Source organism: Suncus etruscus, chromosome 7, assembly GCF_024139225.1.
Source record: "Suncus etruscus isolate mSunEtr1 chromosome 7, mSunEtr1.pri.cur, whole genome shotgun sequence".
NCBI lineage: Eukaryota > Metazoa > Chordata > Mammalia > Eulipotyphla > Soricidae > Suncus > Suncus etruscus.
The window spans coordinates 21,193,086-21,213,776 of NC_064854.1; the positions used below are offsets into that span (position 1 = coordinate 21,193,086).

The 20,691-nt window shown below is 44.5% G+C and overlaps 1 protein-coding gene across 1 annotated transcript in view; it reads right to left on the reverse strand.

Annotated features, from left to right (window-relative positions):
- The window catches only part of FAM107B (family with sequence similarity 107 member B), a 124,821-nt gene extending 106,831 nt beyond the window's left edge, over positions 1 to 17,990 (reverse strand). Inside the window, exons 1-2 of the mRNA XM_049777812.1 lie at positions 17,589 to 17,990; positions 6,897 to 6,915 (exon numbers count right to left, since the gene is read on the reverse strand). Of these exons, the coding sequence (XP_049633769.1) occupies positions 6,897 to 6,915; positions 17,589 to 17,990 (421 nt within the window). The remainder of the gene's footprint in view (positions 1 to 6,896; positions 6,916 to 17,588) is intronic.
- Positions 17,991 to 20,691: the final 2,701 nt, after the last annotated feature.

Genomic DNA, 20,691 nt, shown 5'->3' on the forward strand with positions numbered 1-20,691 from the left:
ACCCACATTATTTCAATCAACTTGGAATAGGTCAGGAATCCCAACCATTATGCCCACATATTTGCAAATTTCTGAATCACAAACAAGCTCCCTGGGCAATCCTCAGAGGACATAGCTAAAGTGCCTAGTCGACCTATAAATGACTCATATTCATGCATAATCAGGGTATGAACCGTGTCTAAATTCTGGGCTGGATCTTTAGGGATCCCAGATGCCAAACTAGATATGCCCCTATTAATGGGATTGGGGTCCTTCGAAGAGCCCCCAGAAGAGCTTGTTCATTCCTCCCAGCATGAGGACACAGTACCCCAAGAAAACAACCACATGACAGGAAACAGGTTTTCACCAGACAGGAGGTCTATCAGCACTTCCAACTTAATGATCCAGGTTCAGAACTGGGTGGGACATGCCTGTGATTTCAATCTCTTGGTCTATGGTGGTTTGTTTCAATAACTGGAATTAAATTGACCGAGACAGCAGATATTATTGATATTGCTTGAACTCTGCTCACTCTCAGTTACCTAAGACAAAATCCAACATGTGGAAATGGCCCCCTAATAGTTGATTCACTGACTCACACTTATTGAGTACCTATTAGGTGCAGGGCATTGGGTGGTGGAGAGGTAGGTTGTCAGCCCTATGGGAGAGAGAAAGGGGATCAATATTGGGCGTCCTTGGGGGGCTGGAGTGATAGTTCAGTGTGGATGGCATTTGCCTTACACCAGCCAACCAGGATTTGATTCCTAGTACACCAAATGGTCCCCTGAGCACTTCCAGGAGTAATTTCTGAGCACAATGGCAGAAGTAAGCTCAAAGCATCACCAGATGTGTCCCAAAAACCAAAGGAAAAATAATAATAATTGGAATCCCCATCAAGAAAATTACAGCGTAATACTTTCCTATCTTTGCATCTTCTCATTGGACCCTTGATTTCTTAAGGCACTTTCCTGGGCACAGTACTTACCTTGTCCCACCGTAAATAATTAATCACAACACCTCTCCCCCTTCAAAGTGCCCGCCGTTGCCATGGAAAATCATGCAGCTACCCCACCCCTTAACTGCCCTCTGTCTTCCTCTCATCTTCATCAAATTATTGATTTTCTGTGTTCATTTCCTTACTATCACCGCTGAGTGGATATTAAATCCCCAACACCCTAAGCAAGAACGAGGAAGTAGCCCCAACATTGGTCAGCATTGTTGGCCCGGTGTCTCCTAGAAAAGACCATTAACCAACCAGTCAGGGAAATTGTATCTCACGAGGAGTCCGCAGAGCAAGGGTGATTCTCACCAGCACAGAATGTCCCTTCATAGCTATCTCCCTGATGCACATTTCCCTCTCCAAACCGGGGACTGTCACAGCTACCTGAACTCATTTACTTGTGGCAGAAATAAGTAAATGCAGGATCTCTAACCTTATAAAAGGAAGATGGTCTCTCTAAGAGAGAAGACAACATGATACCATGAATACAATAACTCCCAAACAGTTTTTTTAATTTTATTTTATCTTTGGTTTGGAAGCCAGGAACCGAGGGGTTCCTCCTGGCTCTGGGCTTAGGAATGATTCATTGTTCAGGGAAAATCATACAGGATGTTGGTGATTGAATCCCAGGTCAATTATATGCAAGGCAGATGCCTTACCTGCTGTACTAGTTCTCTAGCCCCTGCTTTATAGTTTTTGTTTTTGTTTTGTTTTATAGTTTTAGTTTTGAGAGATAGTTTGGGGGTAAGGTGTTTGCCTTGACTATGGTTGACCCCAGTTCTACCTCATCACTGCATATGGTCCCCAAATATCACCAGGGGTCACTCCAGAACTGGGAGTAAGCCCTGAGCACCACCAGATACGGCATACCCCCCAAAAAATAAATATTCTGCATGCTATAATTTTGTTTCTGAAAATCATGGGAATTATAATTGTATGATATATAATAAAATATTTGCTTTTTTAGGAACCAGATAATTGCTTGAAGTGCATAGAGGACTGTTTCAAATGTTCACAGCCTCTATACTAACATTTCACCAAAGAGAATATGTGTCTTTCCCCAAGAGCCCCAGGTCAAGTTGATGGAGATGGAATTGACCCTGCTGTATCCCATCTCCTGTTGATTTTTTCAGCCTCATTCACAGATTCCTGAAGGCATTTTGGTCCCCAGAACATCATCATTTCATACAAACCTGATGTTTCAGATAATCTAAAGGGATTCTCTGCAAGATGGTACTGTTGTATGTCATAATCCAAATGTCTTATCAGCTAGTGAGTGGAGTACCCAAGGATGCTACTATAATGCAGTGACTATTATTCAGCAATAAAATGATATTATGGGGTTGGTGACATAGCTCAATAGTCAAGGCTTACTCTGTACTGCTTCTCAAGTTATATAAACTTGCCAATTTAGGGCAGGAGTGATAGATAGCATGAGAGGGCATTTGCCTTGCACGCGGCTGACCCAGATTTGATCCCCAGCATCCCATATGGTCCCCTGAGGCTGCTAGGAGTGATAACCCTGGATGCAGAGCAAGGAGTAAACTTGAATGCAATCAAGTGTGGCCCAAAGACAATAATAATAATAATAATTAAAAACTCACCAAGTTGCTTTTAGTAGGTATGAATAGTTCTGTGATGATATGAGAAGTTTTTTCTCTGGCCCCCTACTCCTTAGTTTAAGGAATATATCTAACCCTTTGGGATAAATTTCTTATGAACTTTAATACTTTTAAACTTTAAACCTATTCTTTTATATATTCTTCAACTTCCTCTTATACTCCTTGAACAATGTTTAATATAAGCACTATAAATCTGCTACAAAAAAAAAAGAAGAAAGAGAAACAAAAGCAAACCCCATTATCACTCAATTCTCTTCCACTGACTCTACAAATCAATGCCATTTCCTAAGTCCAAGACACACTAAAAATCTTTTCTTAAGTATAAACATCATAAATCATTGACTATTGAATTCCAAAAATTTACTTTAACTCCAGCCAAGGGTAACTATTACTGGGATTTATGGCCACTCACAAGTATGTACAGTAATTTTAAGACAGCCAAGTCAGGGGCTTGGAAAGTGTCATCTAAAATTAGATGTTCAATGAAAGTGACAGGAAAGTTTGTCCAAGGAAGGCAGAGCAAAGGTGGGGGAAAGTGTAAGCAGTGGTGGAATTTTCTGGAACTTTGCTGAGTTCATTCTCACCCTCATCATTACTGCTCTGCATGCACTTGAGGCAACAGGCGACAAGACCAAGACAGCGGGGGACATGCTGATTGCCGAGAAAAGAGTGTGAAACTCTAGGAACCATCAGAAGCCAGAAGTGAAGTGAGGGGAGAAGTTAAGAAGGAAGAGAAAACCCAGGAGCCCCAAAGAATTTCCAGAGCAGAATGAAGCCAAGGTCTCAAGGTCTTGTCCAGGCATTGCATTTGCAAAAGACATCCCATTCTTCTCTGCTGTGCAGTGGACCCGATTTTTCTGTTCTCTGCTTGCTCCTAAATAAAATGAAATAGCCAAAATGAAATGAGGAGAAAAGGGAATGAGGAGAGATCTAAGGAGAATGAAGAAAAGCATTTCCATTCAGCAGGGAGCAAAAAAGCAGTTTATGTCCACTTAGGGGAAAGTTCTAAGACAAATACACCTGCCCCTATTAGAGGAAACTCTGAAAATGCTCACCAGGTTGAGGGGCCAGGTCTATCCTGGCTTATCAGGCTAAACTCTCTCTCTCTCTCTCTCTCTCTCTCTCTCTCTCTCTCTCTCTCTCTCTCTCTCTCTCTCTCTCTCTCTCTCACACACACACACACACACACACACACACACACACACACACACATACACTCACACACACACTTTCTGTTTATGAACTCTTTCTCTCTCTCTCTCTTTCATCTTCTGTTTACTCCATCTTTTTTTGTTTGTTTACTCCATCTTTAAGAGTACTTTCTCCCACTGACTGATGCTGAAAAATGTGCTAAGCATCTTGGGAAGAAAAAAACCCTGTCTCTGGATAAAAGCTTCTTTCTAGGTATTTCCTTCCTCTGTCTCTCAGCTGTGACTTATTCACCATGGGGAACCTATGTAGCTTTGTATAGAACCTGGTAAAATGGAATAATATTTATACGCACACATGGACAGCAACCAGAGTGGTGTGTCTGTACTACAACATAGGAAGTGGAAACTCAAAAAATCAAAATCAGGGGTCAGAGCTATAGCACAGTGATAAGGTATTTGCCTTGCATGCAGCCAATACAGGACGGACCCTGGTTTGAATCCCAGCATCCCATATGGTCCCCCGAGCCTGCCAGGAGTGACTTCTGAGCACAGAGCCAGGAGTAACCCCTGAGCACCACCAGGTGTGACCCAAAAACCAAAATATAAATAAATAAAATAATTTAAAAAATCAAAATCACAGGGCCGGAGAGATAGCATGGAGGTAAGGCATTTGCCTTTCATGCAGAAGGACAGTGGTTCAAATCCTGACATCCCATATGGTCCCCTGTGCCTGCCAGAGGTGATTTTTGAGCCTAGAGCCAGGAGTAACTCCTAAGCACTGCTGGGTGTGACCCAAAAACAAAAACAAAAACAAAATCAAAATCACTTTTTGCCAAGATAATAAATGAAGCTCAAGGCTCCATAGTTCAGGCTGGCTTGAAAAGAATCTTCAAGTAGATGAATAAAACAAGTGCAACAGCAATTGTTTTGGAGTGGAATGGTGGGCAAAAATGAAGTGAATTTCAGAGAAAAATTGGAAGTATCCAAAGCATGCCTTTGTACATGCCTTTGTACAGAGAAATGTCCTTGGACAGTGATGAAAGCAATGATCATGCAGGTTCTAGACCCAGGTGCTTTGCCTGACCACAGCCCTGGCTCGTCACCTCCTCTTCTCTCTGTCTCTGTCTCTCTATCTCTCTTTCCAAATAATTTCTGTAAAATTAGAAGCTTTCTTGGGACTCTTTCAGTTCCAAAACCTTCCCTCAGGATTCCCAGGGGAAATCCTATTTCTGGGTTGCCTGAAGCATGTTACAGGCCATTTGAAAAAGGAAGCTAAATGAGTCAACACAGAATGAGGCCAACAGCACCCTCAGGATGGTCTCTGAAACAACAGCCTACTACAAACATAAACTCATGGATGGGGCTTAATAGGTTGGGGTGCTACATTCCAGTTGAGTACATTGTTGTGCTATTCGATGACTGTTCTAGAGATTGTTGTTGTTGTTATTGCTGCATAATAAGCAACCCCAAACTCCTGACTGAAAGCAACTATTTGATTGGGCTCACAATGTCATGGATCTGCTACTTGGGAATGACTCTCTTGGGCTATATCTACCTGGGTGGCTGGGACTGGAAAGCATTCCCTGAGACCTCTGAGGCCTCTTTCCACACAGCTTCTCCTTTCCTTGGGCTCATTTTTTCCAGAATGATGGTCTTGGGTGTTCTGGTTCCAACATGGTGGGTGGCTTCCAAAGACTAAGAAAAGTTATCGAACCTCTTAGAGGGAACACCAGAATCATGTTTCATCTTACTGCCCATCAAAGCCAACACAGAGAGAGTCAAAGGGAGGAGACAGAGGCCCTGAATTCTCAGAGGCTGAAGATCCATCTGCTCCACCTCAGCACTGGGCTAGAAAGAGATCAGGTCACTGTGGTGTTGGGGGAAAGTACTGTGGCCTCTTGGTAGAGCAGGCTCCGGAAACACTCACCTTAGTGTTTCCTGCCCAGTATCCATGATCCAGTTTTACTTTCTTGTGGCCACAGTGCTCAGAGCCACTGACACCCCTCAGGTCATAATGTTTGAGAGAAAGGATGGACTGGACACCTAGTTTCATCCTTCTTCATTCTTTTCTCTCTGCTAACTTTCTTATTGATTTAGGTCTGACCAATCAACAGTACCTAGGATATTGACTGAAGCAAAGTAGGCTTAAGAAGGAAAGAAGAGAAAGAGGGAAAGGAAGGAGGGAAGAAAGGAAGGAAGGAATGAAGAAAGGAAGGGAGGAAGGAAGGAAGGGAGGAAGGTAGGGAGGGAGGAAGGAAGGATGGCAAGAAGGGAAGGAAGGAGGGAGGGAGGAAGGAAGGGAAGAAGGGAGGGAGGGAGGGAGGGAGGAACGGAGGGAGGAACAGAGGGAGGGAGGGAGGAAAGAAAGGAGGAAAGGAGGAAGGAAGGGAGGGTGAGAGGGAGGGAGGGAGGAAGAGAGGAAGGGAGGAAGAGAGGAAGGGAGGAAGAGAGGAAGGGAGGAAGAAGGAAGGAAGGAAAGAAAGAAGGAAGGAAGGAAGGAAGACAGGAAGGAAGGAAGTTCATTCCTCTGAACACAGGCAATCAAACCTAGAAACAACTAGGATGCACAAGGTGTAAAATGTAGGATTTCTTTAGGATGACTTGGGAATGGGGACCCTCCTAACAATAGACAGTTGTAGAATAGTAACCCTAAAGCTATTGAGTACTACCACAAGGCAAATCCCTGTACAGATCCTGAGGAAAGGGAGCTGGATGAAGAAAAGAACAAGACAGTTTTGGTGACATCACTTGACATCATTTGTGCCTAAAATTAGTCCCTCCCTGGGCCACTCAACTAGATCGTTCTGTGCCAATTGGCTGAGAGGACATAAAAAATGGGGATGGCAGTAGATTATAGGCACTCAAAGGTCAGCATGAGGCTCAGTAATGAAATTCTGGAAAGAGAGTTAAGAAGTGAGCATATTCCTCAGGGTCCTTATCCCTGAGCTCTGGCCTGATCTATTTCCTGCTCTTGCATAATCCAACTTGTAGAAAACTGTTAGACACGTCTCACTCCCTTCTCTCTCAGGCTCCCTGTGACCTTCAGAGCCACCGCACCATGGAAACATAAAGGTCACTGGTGATGTCTTTATGCCCAAATCAAAGGCCCTTTGAAGTCCTGTGTCTCTTGCTTGATCTTTCTACTTTCTCTTCCTTCTTCCTCCTCTCTTTCTTTGACTTCCTCCTCCCTCTTCTGGCTTTATTCCCACCTTTGCATCTTGTGTTCTTCTGTTCCTCTAGCATGCAGTTTGTCAAGCACATGGGTTGACCCATGTCTGTGCAGGGTCCCTTTCACTGTCTTATTGGAGGTTCTCCTCATGTGACTTCAGTCACTTCTGGGCTCAGTAATTACCAAAATGGTGCTGGCATCTGACACTTGTCAGTTTGACCTGCTTTTCCTGAACCCCACATTTCGTCCTTTCCTAAACCCCATATTTCCACTGCTTCCCAGCAATGTGAACAATCCATCACCTTCAAATTGTCCCAAGTCAGCTTGTCCAAAATCAAACACACTGTCTCTCCACCTCGAAATCCATCACTTCCCCGTATCTGCCCAGCCCATGAGGCTAGAAGACAATCCACTTCTCTAATAAGCCCCATATGTAAGTATATCAATGCTGCACTGCAATGAGTGTTAATTAAACCCCATTCCTGTGTGAATGACCTGTGAGTCACACTGTGTCAGTGTGTTAATCAAATTCTGTCACTTCTACCTCCCAGGCCTCTCCTCAACTTTGTCCTCCTTGAATCTCTGTCATTATTTCTCTCCTAGATTCCCCCAGGAACTTCCCTGGGGGCCTCTTGACCTTTAATCTTCTCCCTTGCAATTAATTTTCCATGACAAAGTGATGCTTCTAAAATGAGTTTCCTTTGTCAGGGGTGGACGGGAGGGAACGAGTCTACACCTAGGGATGTTCAGAGCTTACTCCTGGCTCTATACTCAGGAATCACTCCTGGGGTGATTGTCTCAGTCCCATAAAACAATTTTCCTTAAGATTCCCTAAGGTGACCATGCTCTCTATACAAAATTCAAACTCCTCAGTAAGGCATGCAAAGCTCTTAGGATTTATGTCTGCCTATCTGTCCACCCACCCCAATGCCCAGCAAGCACCTCCTTACAACCATGTGAAGATTCCCTCCCTCTAACACCTTCTACCACCTTTGGCTAACAACTGCCTCTTGTCATCCAAGATTCCAATTCCATTTATGTGGCACCTTCTCTGGTTCTGCCTGGAAGTACTTCCTGGCACTGCAGCCCCAACCTCACCTTTTATTTTGTGTTTGGTCTTATTTTCTACCTTTCCTCCTAGCCTTGAGAAGGTTTTTCTCCTTTATCTCTAGACCTGCTCCTCTACACTCTCACCCTAGAAGGAACTCCAATCCTTGACTCTTCCCAAGTATTTTGCCAAAGTATGTTGAGTGAATGAATGTCTTCAGGCTGAGGCTGCAGACACAGTGAGAAAAGCTGTCTGAGGGTCATGTCTGTGTCATTATTTTTCTCACACCAGTATCTGAACCCTGTTCAAACATATAGGAAAGTTCTTGCCTGCCTCCCACTCCAAAGGGAGCATGACAATTGTCCACACTCCCATCTTATCTGTATTGCCTATTAACCCCAGCCATTCCCTGGGAAGGCCTTACTGTATAGTTTGGGAAGCAACCACCATGGACATTATGAGAATTGCCCCCTTTTCAGAACCACAAAATCTGTGTCAGTAGCTATGTCCAGTTTCCAGAATTAGTCAGCCTCAGGTTCTCATGCATTGTTGATGTTTAGCAGGGCTGTGGAACTCTCTACACTTCTGCAGCAAGGTTGGGGTGCTATAACCCACAGCCCAAGTCTGTTTTCTCCTGGGGATTCTATAGACCTCCCAGGTATCCTTTGACCACCTGTATTTTGATCAACCAGTTCACTTCTGTTGCTGGTAGCTACTCTACCTCTTTAGAACACCCAGAGGTTCCAAAGGAACCATATTTACTGACCTACATGTACCACAAAGGAAACCAGGTAAATGTGCCGAGAACAACCAAGGCTCAGCAAGTCCTGAAGGGACTGTGTGACCTTGTTCAAATGCCAGTTGGCCTGGATTTCAGTCCTGCCTTTCCTCAAAGTGAGGTGTAAAAATAAACCTGGTCAGACCTTTGTGAACCAAAAGATCTAGCAGCCCTAGAGAAGACTAGAGAGCCAGGGCATGGTTCCAGCTCATCTTCCTGGGAGGGATGAGCCACCTGAGAAGTCAGGAAGCAACACCAAGATCAAGGAACAAAAGCCACAGCACAAATCTTTGGCTTCTTCCCCCAAGAGGGCTGGAGCTCTGAGACATCGCCTTTCCCAGCCATGGCCCCTTCCAACCTCACTTCCTTCCTGGGGCACCCCCAGTGTCATTAACATGACTTGTACCTGTGACCTATGACTACCCTGGGGACCCACAAGGAGGCTGCATGATTTCTGGTTGAGAAGAGACAGAAGAAAGCAAAAGACAAACCAACTATCCTGCACTGGGCTGGCCTGGGCTGGCCAAGCGCTTGGAAGTTGGTCACCTGAGATCTGGCCAGTCCAGGGTACAAGATGGTGTCAGAACAGGAGAGTCTCAAGAACTACTCAAAATGGGATTTGGGGTGGGGGGATAAGAGGGGACGCAAGAGCAAAGAGTCAACTGCTATCAACATCATTTCATAACTGCCAAGGATGTCACTTGTCAAAGGTGGCGAGATTAGGGATGGCTAAAAGACTGTGACATCTGTGACAGGATGAAGCAAACAATGCTAGTGGTGCCCTGTCTCGGAAGTATTTTTTTACAATTGTTGTTGTTGTGAATAACTAAATTATTTGATTAAATTACCATGAGATATACCAAGCTATTCATGATTGAGTTTCTGTCATATGATGTACAACACCCTTCACCAGTGCACATTTCCTGTCACCAATTTCCCCCGTTTTTCTCCTTCCCCCATCCCTCCCCTGCCTGCCTCTAGGGCAGACATTTTACCTCTGTCTATCTCTCTTAATCTTTCTCTTCCTTTTTTCCCCTGTGGTTTGCAATATTGTTAGAAAAGGGGTATCATGCATCACTTTACCTCTTTTCTGCACCCAGATTCTGTCCAGAGCGATCATTTCCAACTATTATTGTCATAGTAGTCCCTTCTCTCCCCTAACAGCACTCCTCCACTCTTTGTGACAAGCTTCCTACCGTAGATTGGTCCTCCTGGTCCTTGTCTCTGTTGTCTCTGGATATTATTACCATACTATCTTTTTGTGAATCTGATCATTCTATGTCTATTCCTCTCCCTCTGACTCATTTAGCTCAGCATAATTCTTTCCATATCAATTCAGGAATAAGCAAATTTCCTGACTTCATTTTTCCTCACAACTGTTTAGGGCTTGTTTTCAAGTGATCTAATTCTGCAGACAGTCAACATCGGGTTTTCTGTGGCTTGCGGCTTGCTACATGGAGGCAGTTGAGCAGAGAATGAGGTAGCCTTGGAGATGGCTATGAGATCACCTGACTCACTGAGTGGATGCATCCCATCACCTGGTTTGTGGGGCTCTCATCCCTTTTTCTCCTTTGTCCAACTCTGCTAGTGAGGATCTCCTCTAAAATACTCTACAAATTCAGATATGGAAATGGCATAACCGTCCACCATCCATTGAGTGGAGAAAGAAGTCGAGGCCTCTTTACACAATGGACAACCCTGGCCCCCTCACCTGCCTCCCAAGTTTCTAGCAACAGCTGTTACCTATGAGTAGGACTTTTTTAAGATTCCACTTGTAACTGAAATCATGCAGTATGTGTGTCTCCACCTTCATCCCTACTTTCCCATGACAGAATTGCCTTCTTTTTTTTTTTTTTAAGTCTGAATAATATATTTTATTTCATTTATTTAGGGGTTTTGTGGTGGCTGTTTTTGGGCCACCAATGGCAGCAATTAGGGCTTACTCCTAGCTTTACACTCAGGGATCACTTTTGGCAGGACTTTGGAGACTATACGGATGCTGAGGATTGAACGTAGGTGGGCTACATGCAAAGAAAGAGCCTTCCCCACTGTTCTCTGGCTCTGCTCCCACAATTTAAGTTTTAAGCTGCTTACATGGACTATCCTTAAGCATGTGGCCGTTGGAGAGAAATTCTTCCTTTGCTACATGTGACCAAACGGTGTCTGTGTCTAGGAGTTCCAAGATGCATTGTGGCCATTTTCCATTGGCTGAACATGAGAAACCCCACAGACCGGTTTCCCCATCACATCATAAGTGCTCCCCAAAGCTATTCTGACACCCCTATTTTTACAGACTTCCCTCCTCCTCAAATTACCCCCAAATTTCCAAATGCGCTCTTTGCCTTGGGTGGAATTACAGAACCAAGTGTGTGGATCTAATCGTGGAAAAAAAAAAGCGCAAATTTTCTGGACTGTTTTCCTTGGAGCTGAGGAACCCAGAGTGCTAAACTCCAGGCAGATCAGCTCCTATTAGCACAGCCTAGCTCTGGAGACAAGCCTCCAGATTCCCAAAACTGACCCAGTTCATTGATCCTAGCCACACCAGCGGTGCCTGCAGAGAAATAATACAAATGTTGCCAGCATGCCCATGCAATGAAATCCTGGAATTTTAGATGGTTGTTGGGGTTTTTTTTTATATTGAAATACAATCCCATGTTATATAATGAAGAGGTCAGCCAGGCCAGCACTCTGGGTTTTGTCAATGAATTTGGCACCTTCCCCTTGGCTCCTGGGTTCCACACTCCTGATTACACTTGGGTCGTATGACCCCAGGCAAACTGTTCTTTGACCACCACCTGTGATGAAGAGGACAAAGGATCCAGTGGGTCATGGGCCAGTTGCCAGATTACCTCTGATGAACCAGAAACAGATGCTGAGTCCACAGACCTGCCTCTGCCTTTCTCAGTCTGGGGTCTGTGAGTGTCTGAGCTCTAATGGCTGGAAGTTTGTCTTCTGCAGGGCCCTGTGGGTGAGTTCAGAGGTAAAGACTATATATATAAACACTCACGGTTTGGTGAGGAAATGTCTTTTTTCTCATTCTAAGAGAAGCTTTCTTTCTCCTCTGTCACTCTGTCTCTGTCTCTCTTTTTCTCTCTGTCTCTCACTCTCCTCTCTGTCTCTCTATCACCTCTTTCTCTCATCTCTCTTTTCTAGTTGGGATATAATCAAATCTCTGGACTGGAAATTTCTGCCAGAGGAGTTCTGGGAGAATAGACACTATTAGAACCCACTGTTTCTATTTCTCATCTTTTGTTTGTTTGTTTTGGGGCCACACCCGGCAGAACTTAGGGGTTACTCCTGGCTCTGTGATCAGAAATCACTCCTAAAAGGCTTGGGGACCATATGGGATGTCGGGGATCAAACCCAGATTCATCACAGGTCAGCCATGTGCAAGGCAAACGCCCTACCACTGTGCTGTCACTCTGGTCCCTGTTTCTCATTTTTTGACAGATGAAGCTTCACACTGGGAACACAGGGGCTACTCAGGAACACAGGGTTTCCTGCAGGTGGCAATTTCCTCTTTACCAGAAAAAGGGTAGCCAGTGATTGCATTTGGAATCATGTACAGGAACTCAGAAATGAAACTCAAATTGCAGGAATTTCAGAGTAGCTTCCTGTGAAGCTGTTGATGTCCACGTGTCTGTCTAGCAGAGAGGTCCATTAATTGAATCATTTGTTATTCTAATCAGCTTCAAATTTTGCCATCATCTATGCAGGCCCATAGGAAAAAGAAAGAGATTTCATTCTATTTTTTAAAATTTTGGTTTTGGGGGTCAGACTTAGCAGTATTCAGGGTTTACTCCTGGCTCTGTGCTCAGAGATCCACATCTAGCAGTACTTGTGGGGAACTCATGGGGTGCCAGGACTCCAGTCCCTCTACTTGTACTATCCTCCAATCTAAAGATTTTATTCTAAAGAAGAGTTGCCAAGACCAGAGAGATAGGACAGGAGCTCAGGCACTTCCTTGCATGTGGTAGACCCTGCTTTGATCCCCAGAACCACACAACGCCCCCCAGAATTATTGGGTACAGACCTAGAGTCCCCAGAGCACCATAGTGATGGCCCTGGTGAACCCTGGCACTGCAGGGCCTAAGTATTACGCATCTCACCTTCTGGCACCTGCAATTATACATAGGTTTGACAAGTACCAGGTTAGCCCAAAAGGGCCTTGGGGACCCTAAGTACCCCTTGGGAGGCCCCTATCCATGTCACCCCCCCACCATGAAATTCAGGATTTTTTGTAGAAAATAAAAAGTACAGAGTTACCTCCCTGATATGTCTTTCAATAAGAGAGATGCAGATTTGGATGGCATGGGGGGAGTGGGGTAGATGTTTGTACCACTGACAATATACATCATTTGACATTGCAGTTTACAGATGAAACCCCCCCCCACCCCAAACTTGAGTTCAATACCATTTTAGGACATTAAAAAATAGGTTGATTGAACAAGATCAGTTACCTCTTGGGATGAGCATTTGGCCAAGAACTTTTCTGATCATAGAAAATGTCTTCAATGCCTGATTGCAAAGAGCTTGGCCTTAATGTAGTGGCTAAGGGAGCTGAAAGTCAGCTCATTCAGCCATGGCAGGACTTAGGACTCTGAGTCCAAAGTGTCAGTGCAGAGAAATGAGCACTCTGGGGTTAGGTGAAGCAGAACTGGGGTGATTGGGGATCGTGTTCAGCTCTGCCCAAGCAGGACACAGGAATAAACTAATACGCACTTCCTAGTCTGATGACGGGGACACTCATGTGGACATTCTTTTCTATTTTTTCTTTGCTTTTGTTTTTGGGTCACACTTGGTGGTGCTCAGGAGTTACTCCTTGCTCTATAGTCAGAAATCACCCCTAGCTAAGGGGACCATATAGGATGCCGGGAATTGAACCACCATCCCTCCTGGGTTGTCGGAGTGCAAGGCAATCACCCTACCACGGTGCTATCTCTCCGGCCCTCATGTGAACATTCTTGGAGGAAATGGATCAGGGTCTCAGCTCTGCTGAATGTGCCTTAGCTAACTGGAAGACATTTAGAAGGAGAGTTCAGGGAAGGGTAGGGGGATGTTTTATTTTATAAGACATGGGGGAGGGATACTGGTTAGGCCTGGACTTATAGTAGAGAGAAATAGGAAGCCAGAGGAGGCTTTTGAGCAGAGGGGTGCTTGGTATTGCCAGGAGCTCTCACTGGTAGAACATTAGAAGCATCAAATGAGATAAGCCACGTGAAGTGCTTAGCATGGCTCTCTTGCTTTCTCATTCTCTCACGCACACTCTCTCTCAACCACACTCGGTAAGTGGTTACTCTGATTCCAGCGATTACACCTTGGTGATCCTATTCAACTATTTCCTCTAGGGCCTGGAAACACAGCTCAATAGGGGGCACAGACATGAATGCAAGAGGCTCCGATTCAATCCCCGGTACCACATGGTTCCCCCAAACATGACCTAAAGTGACTCCCACGCACAGAGCTGGGAGCAGTTCCATGTACAGAGGCCGTGTGGCAGCCAAAGCAACTCCAACAGTCATCATAAAGCACCTCCATTACCCCCAAATGAATCTTGAAAAACTAGAAAATTGGGGTGGATCTATAAATAACAAGTACATCAGTAATCAAAACCATTCAAACACAGAAAAACTTGGGGCCAGATTGTGTGTCTGGTCAACCATGAACACCAATCCTTGGCAAATCCTTGCAAATATTGAAATAGGAACATGTTCTAATCCACACAGTGAGCCCAGCATTTCCAGTTAGCCACGGTAGACAGACATGACAACTTGATTCATATCCCTAATGATTTTTCATAGAAAATCTGAAACAAACCATTCGCAAACAGATTTTCATAATGTAATAAGAGGATGACTATGACCGAGTGAAAGCAAGAATGATAGATACAACTTACTTCCCCCCAAATCAATCAATGTAACAACCATACTAACAAGATAAAGGGAATTAAAATATCAGTCCATACAGATAAAAAAACCATTGACAAAATGTCAGACCTTGCAGACCAAGGATGAGACTTAGTAACAGAGCATTTACTTTTGCATATCTATAGCTTTGGGTTCAATCCCCTGCACTGCACCACTGCATGGTCCCCTGAGGCCTACTGGAGCATTCCTTGAAGCACAGAGTCCAGAGTAACACCCAAGCACCACCATTTGTAGCCCCCAAACAAAATAATGTGCCTTTTATTGAAAAAAAAATCAACAAACTAGGAATAGAAGGAGAAACTACTTCAAATAATTTAATAGTGTGTTTAACACCCCCATTACTATTGTATTTGACAAAGATAGGACTAATATCCTTCCCTTCTAATAGGAAGAAAAACCTGAGGACACTCACTTTTGCCTCCTCCATTTAACAGACTATTGCTGCACCTTATTGGAAATTCCAGTCAGTATAATTAGATAAGAAATATAAACAAAAGGCCTCCCGGCTGGAAAAGAAAAGTAAAATTATCTCTGTTCACAGATGATATGATTATAATTATAGCAGAAAACCAATCTTACATATACATACCCATTCAAATGAATAACTCCAGCCAAATTGCAAAATACAAAAGGCATGTACAATAATAATTACATTTCTATGTACAAGCATGAAAATGCTGAAAGGGAAATCGAGAAAACAATTCATTAATCAGCACATTTTTAAAAACTAACACTTAAGCATATTTAACCTCAGAGGTGAAAGACTTGTACACTGACATTTCTTACCATCTGTTGCTAAAATTAATGGAAAAAAAACACACACATAAATGGAAAGCCATAACTTGAATGTGTCTAAGACCCTGGGTCCTGGAAACTGACATGGTAATGTTGGGTTATGGCTATCACCTACAATAAAGTGAAGCTTCTCTTCCTCTGCTCATCACTAGGTTCAGACTCCCCTTTCTGTTTCTGGGCACACTTTTTCAGAGGAAACCCACAGCAGGTTCAGCAACCCTGACAACTGGTCCTCAAAGTCAAACAGGCCTCCTAGGTTTCAGGTTTTATTGTTAGCGTTTTCGTTTTTGGACCATACCTGCCAATGCTCATAAGGGTTTACTACTGGCGCTGTGCTCAGGGATCACTCCTAGGGCCTTGGGGAACCATATTAGGTCCTGGAATAGAACCCGAGCATGACTTTCCTCTGCCCCTCCCTTTTCTTTTGGTTTGGTTTTTGGGCCACACCCGGTGATGCTGAGGGGTTACTCCTGGCTATGCGCTCAGAAATCACTCCTGGCTTGGGGGTCCATATTGGATGCTGGGGGAATCGAACCACAGTCCATCCTAGGCTAGCACGCATAAGGCAGAAGTCAATGGATCCTGTAGGTCCATCTTTAAGACCCTCATACTTGGCCCTGTAAAGTGAGGCCTGCCCAACCTCTGAGTCCACTTTGCTTGGCTTTGCTCCTAACAAATGCACAGTAGCCATTGATGCTTCTCGTATTTCAATCCATGAATTAGCATTGAGCTAATGCTTCACAAATGCCAAACAGAAAGAACCGAATGGACGCTTTGTGCCTCAATGCTTGGCCCTGCAGGGCGTGTTGCCAGTTGCTGGAAACTTTCCAACTGCTAGTTTGTTAAACTTCAGCTTGCTAAAACTCAGCATCATTAGTTCACTGAGGGTGCAAGCAATACAAACTTGGCTCTGAGATCCATTCAGCTCAAATTCAGCAGGGCTCCTAAAAGCATCTTCATGTAGCTGTGAACATCAACTAAAAATCGAATAACTTTGCACATGTGAGACCCTGGCTTCTACCTTCATACTCCCCTACTCAATGCCTTGGCAACACCTAAGTTCTACCCAGCTTAACACACCAGGACTGGCCCCCACAGTAAGAAAAAAAAATGTTAAGAAAGAATAAGATAAAGGAGATGGAAGGGTGGTGCAGAGGTAGGGTATTTGCCTTGCACTCAACTGACTTAGGATGGACTGCAGTTCGATCCCCCGTGTCCCATATGGTCCCCAAGCCAGGAGCGATTTCTGAGCACATAGCTGGGAGTAGCCCCCCGAGTGTCACCAGGTGTGACCTAAAAACCAAATCAAAACAAAACAAAAAGAATAAAATAAAAAATTTAAGTGCATGCCTCTTCAAACAGCAATATCTGTTTTTAGCCAATTAATTAACTACCCTCTCCCACCCTGAAGTCACAGTGAAGTCACAGAAACATTTGCATTAGAAGCATATTTCTGGAGGCTGGAGAGATAGCACAGCAGTAGGGTGTTTGCCTTGCACACAATATATCCAGGACGATGGTTTGAATCCCGGCATCCCATATGGTCCCCTGAACCTGCCAGGAGCAATTTCTGAGCGCAGAGCCAGGAGTGGCCCCTGATGCCACCGGGTGTGACCCAAAAACAAAACAAAACAAACAAACAAAAAAAATCAAGCAGATTTCTAAGTAGTTTCTTTGTTCTTGGCTCAACATAAAATGCTCACCAATTTTAAATTTCTGGATGTCTTGTCTCATGGGACAGTGCTCTCTAAACAGAGGCCCTTTCTTGAGAGCTTTTAGAGAGTGGCTTTTCAGAGAAATAAATTCACTTGCAGATAAACAATGATGCTGGCCCAGACTGGCTGATTCTTGAGCATGGAACTGACCCTTGGCCACAGATAACCTATCATCTTGGGGAACAATGCATTTTGGAGGGGTTGGTTTGTAGTGTTTCACGTAACCTCCCTCCTGTGCCATTGAGCATCTCTAGACCTTACATCCTTCCTTTCCCTAATGACCACTTTCTTCTGTGTCTAATCCATCACTAATATGACAAGATGATTTCTGGAAGGTATTTCTCTAAATGACTAGAACTGTCCTCCAACCCTGTTCATTCTCTGAGAGCTGGGTACCCACTCACCGTTGGCATTTCAATGATGGATGGTCGGGGAATGGACGTCTGAAAAGTAGCTGCTTCTCCATCCAGGGGGCCAGGCAAATCCTGGGGGTGCTGGGCAGGCTGTGCAGAGTTGTGGTTACTTGCATTCTTCCTGGTACCACCATTTTTCTCCACATGGGAGCCCGAATCTTGCCAGGGCTCTGGAGCAATTTCCGCCCCTTTCGTGGAACCTGCATGCCGGCTGGCTTTGGACAATGGTTGCCCACAGACAGTGGCTTGTGTGTCCACTACGCTGGGTTGATCAAAGGGCGGGTTGTCCTGTGTGCTCCCAAAACAAGTCAGCAGGGCAGAGCAAGGAAAAGGGTGCATCCTTCCAGGCAGGAAGGTCAGTCTTTTGGCAAGCCTGGCTTTCCACGTGGACATGGCCTACAAGGAGACATTTGCAAAGTTGAGCGGGGGGAACAAAAGTCAGTCAAGTGTTCAGATCACCTCCAATTTCCTCCCACTGTTTTCAGAGGGACAGAGAAAGAAAGAGGGACAGTGGGAAAGGCTCTTGCCTTGCACGCTGCTGTCCCGTATTCGATCCCCAGCCTCCCTTAGGCCCCCTAAGCACTGCCAGAAATAAGCTCTGAACATATTCATAGCTAGGAATTAGCTCTAACTGAGTGGCCTAGAGTAGAAAACCTTCTTTAAAAAAAAAAAGCTATTTTCTAGCCCAAACAGGACATTCTGGTGGTTTGCCCCAAAATAGAATACAAAGAGGAGGCCCAACAGCCCCTAAACTCACTCTTGAGCTTCTGGAGAAACATCCATCTCAGGCAGGCGTCTCACGCTCTCCCTTCCCTGATGCTGTCTGTGGAGACAGGAAGCTCCCTGAGCTCTTGGCTGGCTTGGGTTACCTGTGGCAGGGGCAGAGAATGCCCAGGCAATGACCGTGGCTTCGGGTTACCTGGGAGGCAGAAAGATAATGTTGCCGGATGGCAGCCACCATAATAGCGTCAGTCTGTGTATCAATAACATCATAACGGCTATATGGCATCTCCGGTTACCCCCTTCAAATATTTATTCCACCAAACCTAACAGAAGCTGCTCTGTGCCTCCATCACAAATGAGGACCCCAACGTCTGCCTCCCACAGGTGGTAGGGGACCAGATATGGTGACAGGGATCTAATTGGGCTAGCCAATTGTCAGACACGTGCTTTCACTATCTCTTGGTTTCCTGTGGAACACAGAGCTTAGATTTTGTAACACACTCATAGTAGATGAATGGTAAAGACAGAAAGGAGAGCCTTTTACCCATGGTGCCAAATTGAGGGGGTTTTCTCTATGTGTGTAGGTGTGTTTTTAAATCAAGCGTTTTCCTTTGCCATCCATCAGCCCGAATGCTAGAGACACAATAATATTGTAATCATTGTACCATCCTCAGTGACTTAAAGGTTAAGATTTCAAGGTCTGTGTGTCCATCTACTCACTCTCTAATTTAATCTCAAAATGTGCCCTTTTACCCTGACAGGTGGTAACTACCACTGCGTTAATCCCCCTTTTATAGAAACCATTCCTGGATGTCTTGCAAAGAAAAAGTTTTGGGATTGAGGTGGTGCAGATGGGAAGTCCACAGCCCACTATCTCGCCTAATGGTCTGATCTCTGAGTCTCTCCACCTGACAAGTAGCCATCTGACCTCACAGAGCTCATCCTGGGACTGCAGGCCCAATAGTCAAACCCAAAGAGAAATCAGATATGGCTGAGGGCAGACTGGAAAGACAGACTATCAGGAAACTTTCCAGTGTCTCAAAGAGGAGTGGGAGAGGGGGGGAGAGAGAGAAATGAGAAAGAGATAGAGAGAGAGGGAGAGGGAGAGAAATGAGAGAGAGAGAGAGAGAGAGAGAGAGAGAGAGAGAGAGAGAGAGAGAGAGAGAGAATGAGAGAGAGAATATGTCTGCCCCAGAAGCAGGCAGGGAAGAGGGCAGGGGAGAGGGAAACTGGGCACTTTGGTGCTTTGGTGTCAGGAAATGTGCCCTAAAGACTGTTGGACATTGTATGACTGAAACTCAATCATAAACAGCTTTGTAATTGTGTATCACACTGATTCAATTAAAGAATTTAGTTATTAAAAAGCAAACAAATACCACAAACAACACCCCAAAAACAACTCAATCATGAACAGCTTTGTAACTGCATATCTCAAGGTGATTCAATTTATTTGTTTGTTTGTTTTTTAAATTGTTTAAATAGATGGACATTTTTTTTTATCTTTTCCTCAACTGTGAATGCAGAATGAAATGTTGAAACTCACTCAAAAATTAATGAATTTGAAAGCAGGACCTAGGTGTACGCTAGCGGTCCAGATTTCTCTATGGGACCAGCTCATACTGTGGACACCCACATTTCAGCAGGGCGAAGCTTCTGCCAGTATTTCCAGGCCTGCCGGCCTTCCCACAGACTTGCCCCTTCCCAAACAAGGCTCACAGGCTTGACAGGACCACACTGAAGGCCTGAGGGGGGAGTCCCCCCCACAAGCTTTGGAGAGAAGGGAAAGAATGGTTCCGGCAAGCCTTGTCTGTGGCTTTCTTCATAGGCACACCCAACTTTTCTTTCTTTTTTTTTAAAATTTTTTCTTTATTTAAACACCATGATTACAAACATAATTGCCAATGAGTTTCAATCATAACAAGAACATCCTATTTCACCCATGCAACTTTCCCATAACCAATACCCCTATCTCTTCCCTCCACTACCAGCCACCTGTATTCAAGACAGGTTTTCTACATCTCTCACTCACTGACATTGTTATAATAATTCTCAGCATAGTTATTTTTCTAACTGCACTCACCACTCTTTGTGGTGAGCTTCAGATCTTGAGCTGATCCTTCCAGCCCTCATCTCTGGGCTGGAATTATTTTGATGTCTTTAATTTTTCTTAAAACCCATAGATAAGTGAGATTCTTCTGTCTGTGTCTCTCCCTCTGACTTATTTCACTCAGCATAATAGTTTTCATGTCCATCTATGCATAGGAAAATTTCATGACTTCATCTCTCCTGATGACTACATAATATTCCATTGTGTATATGCACCACAGTTTCTTTATGTTCATCTGTTGATAGCCATACCCATCTGTTGAAG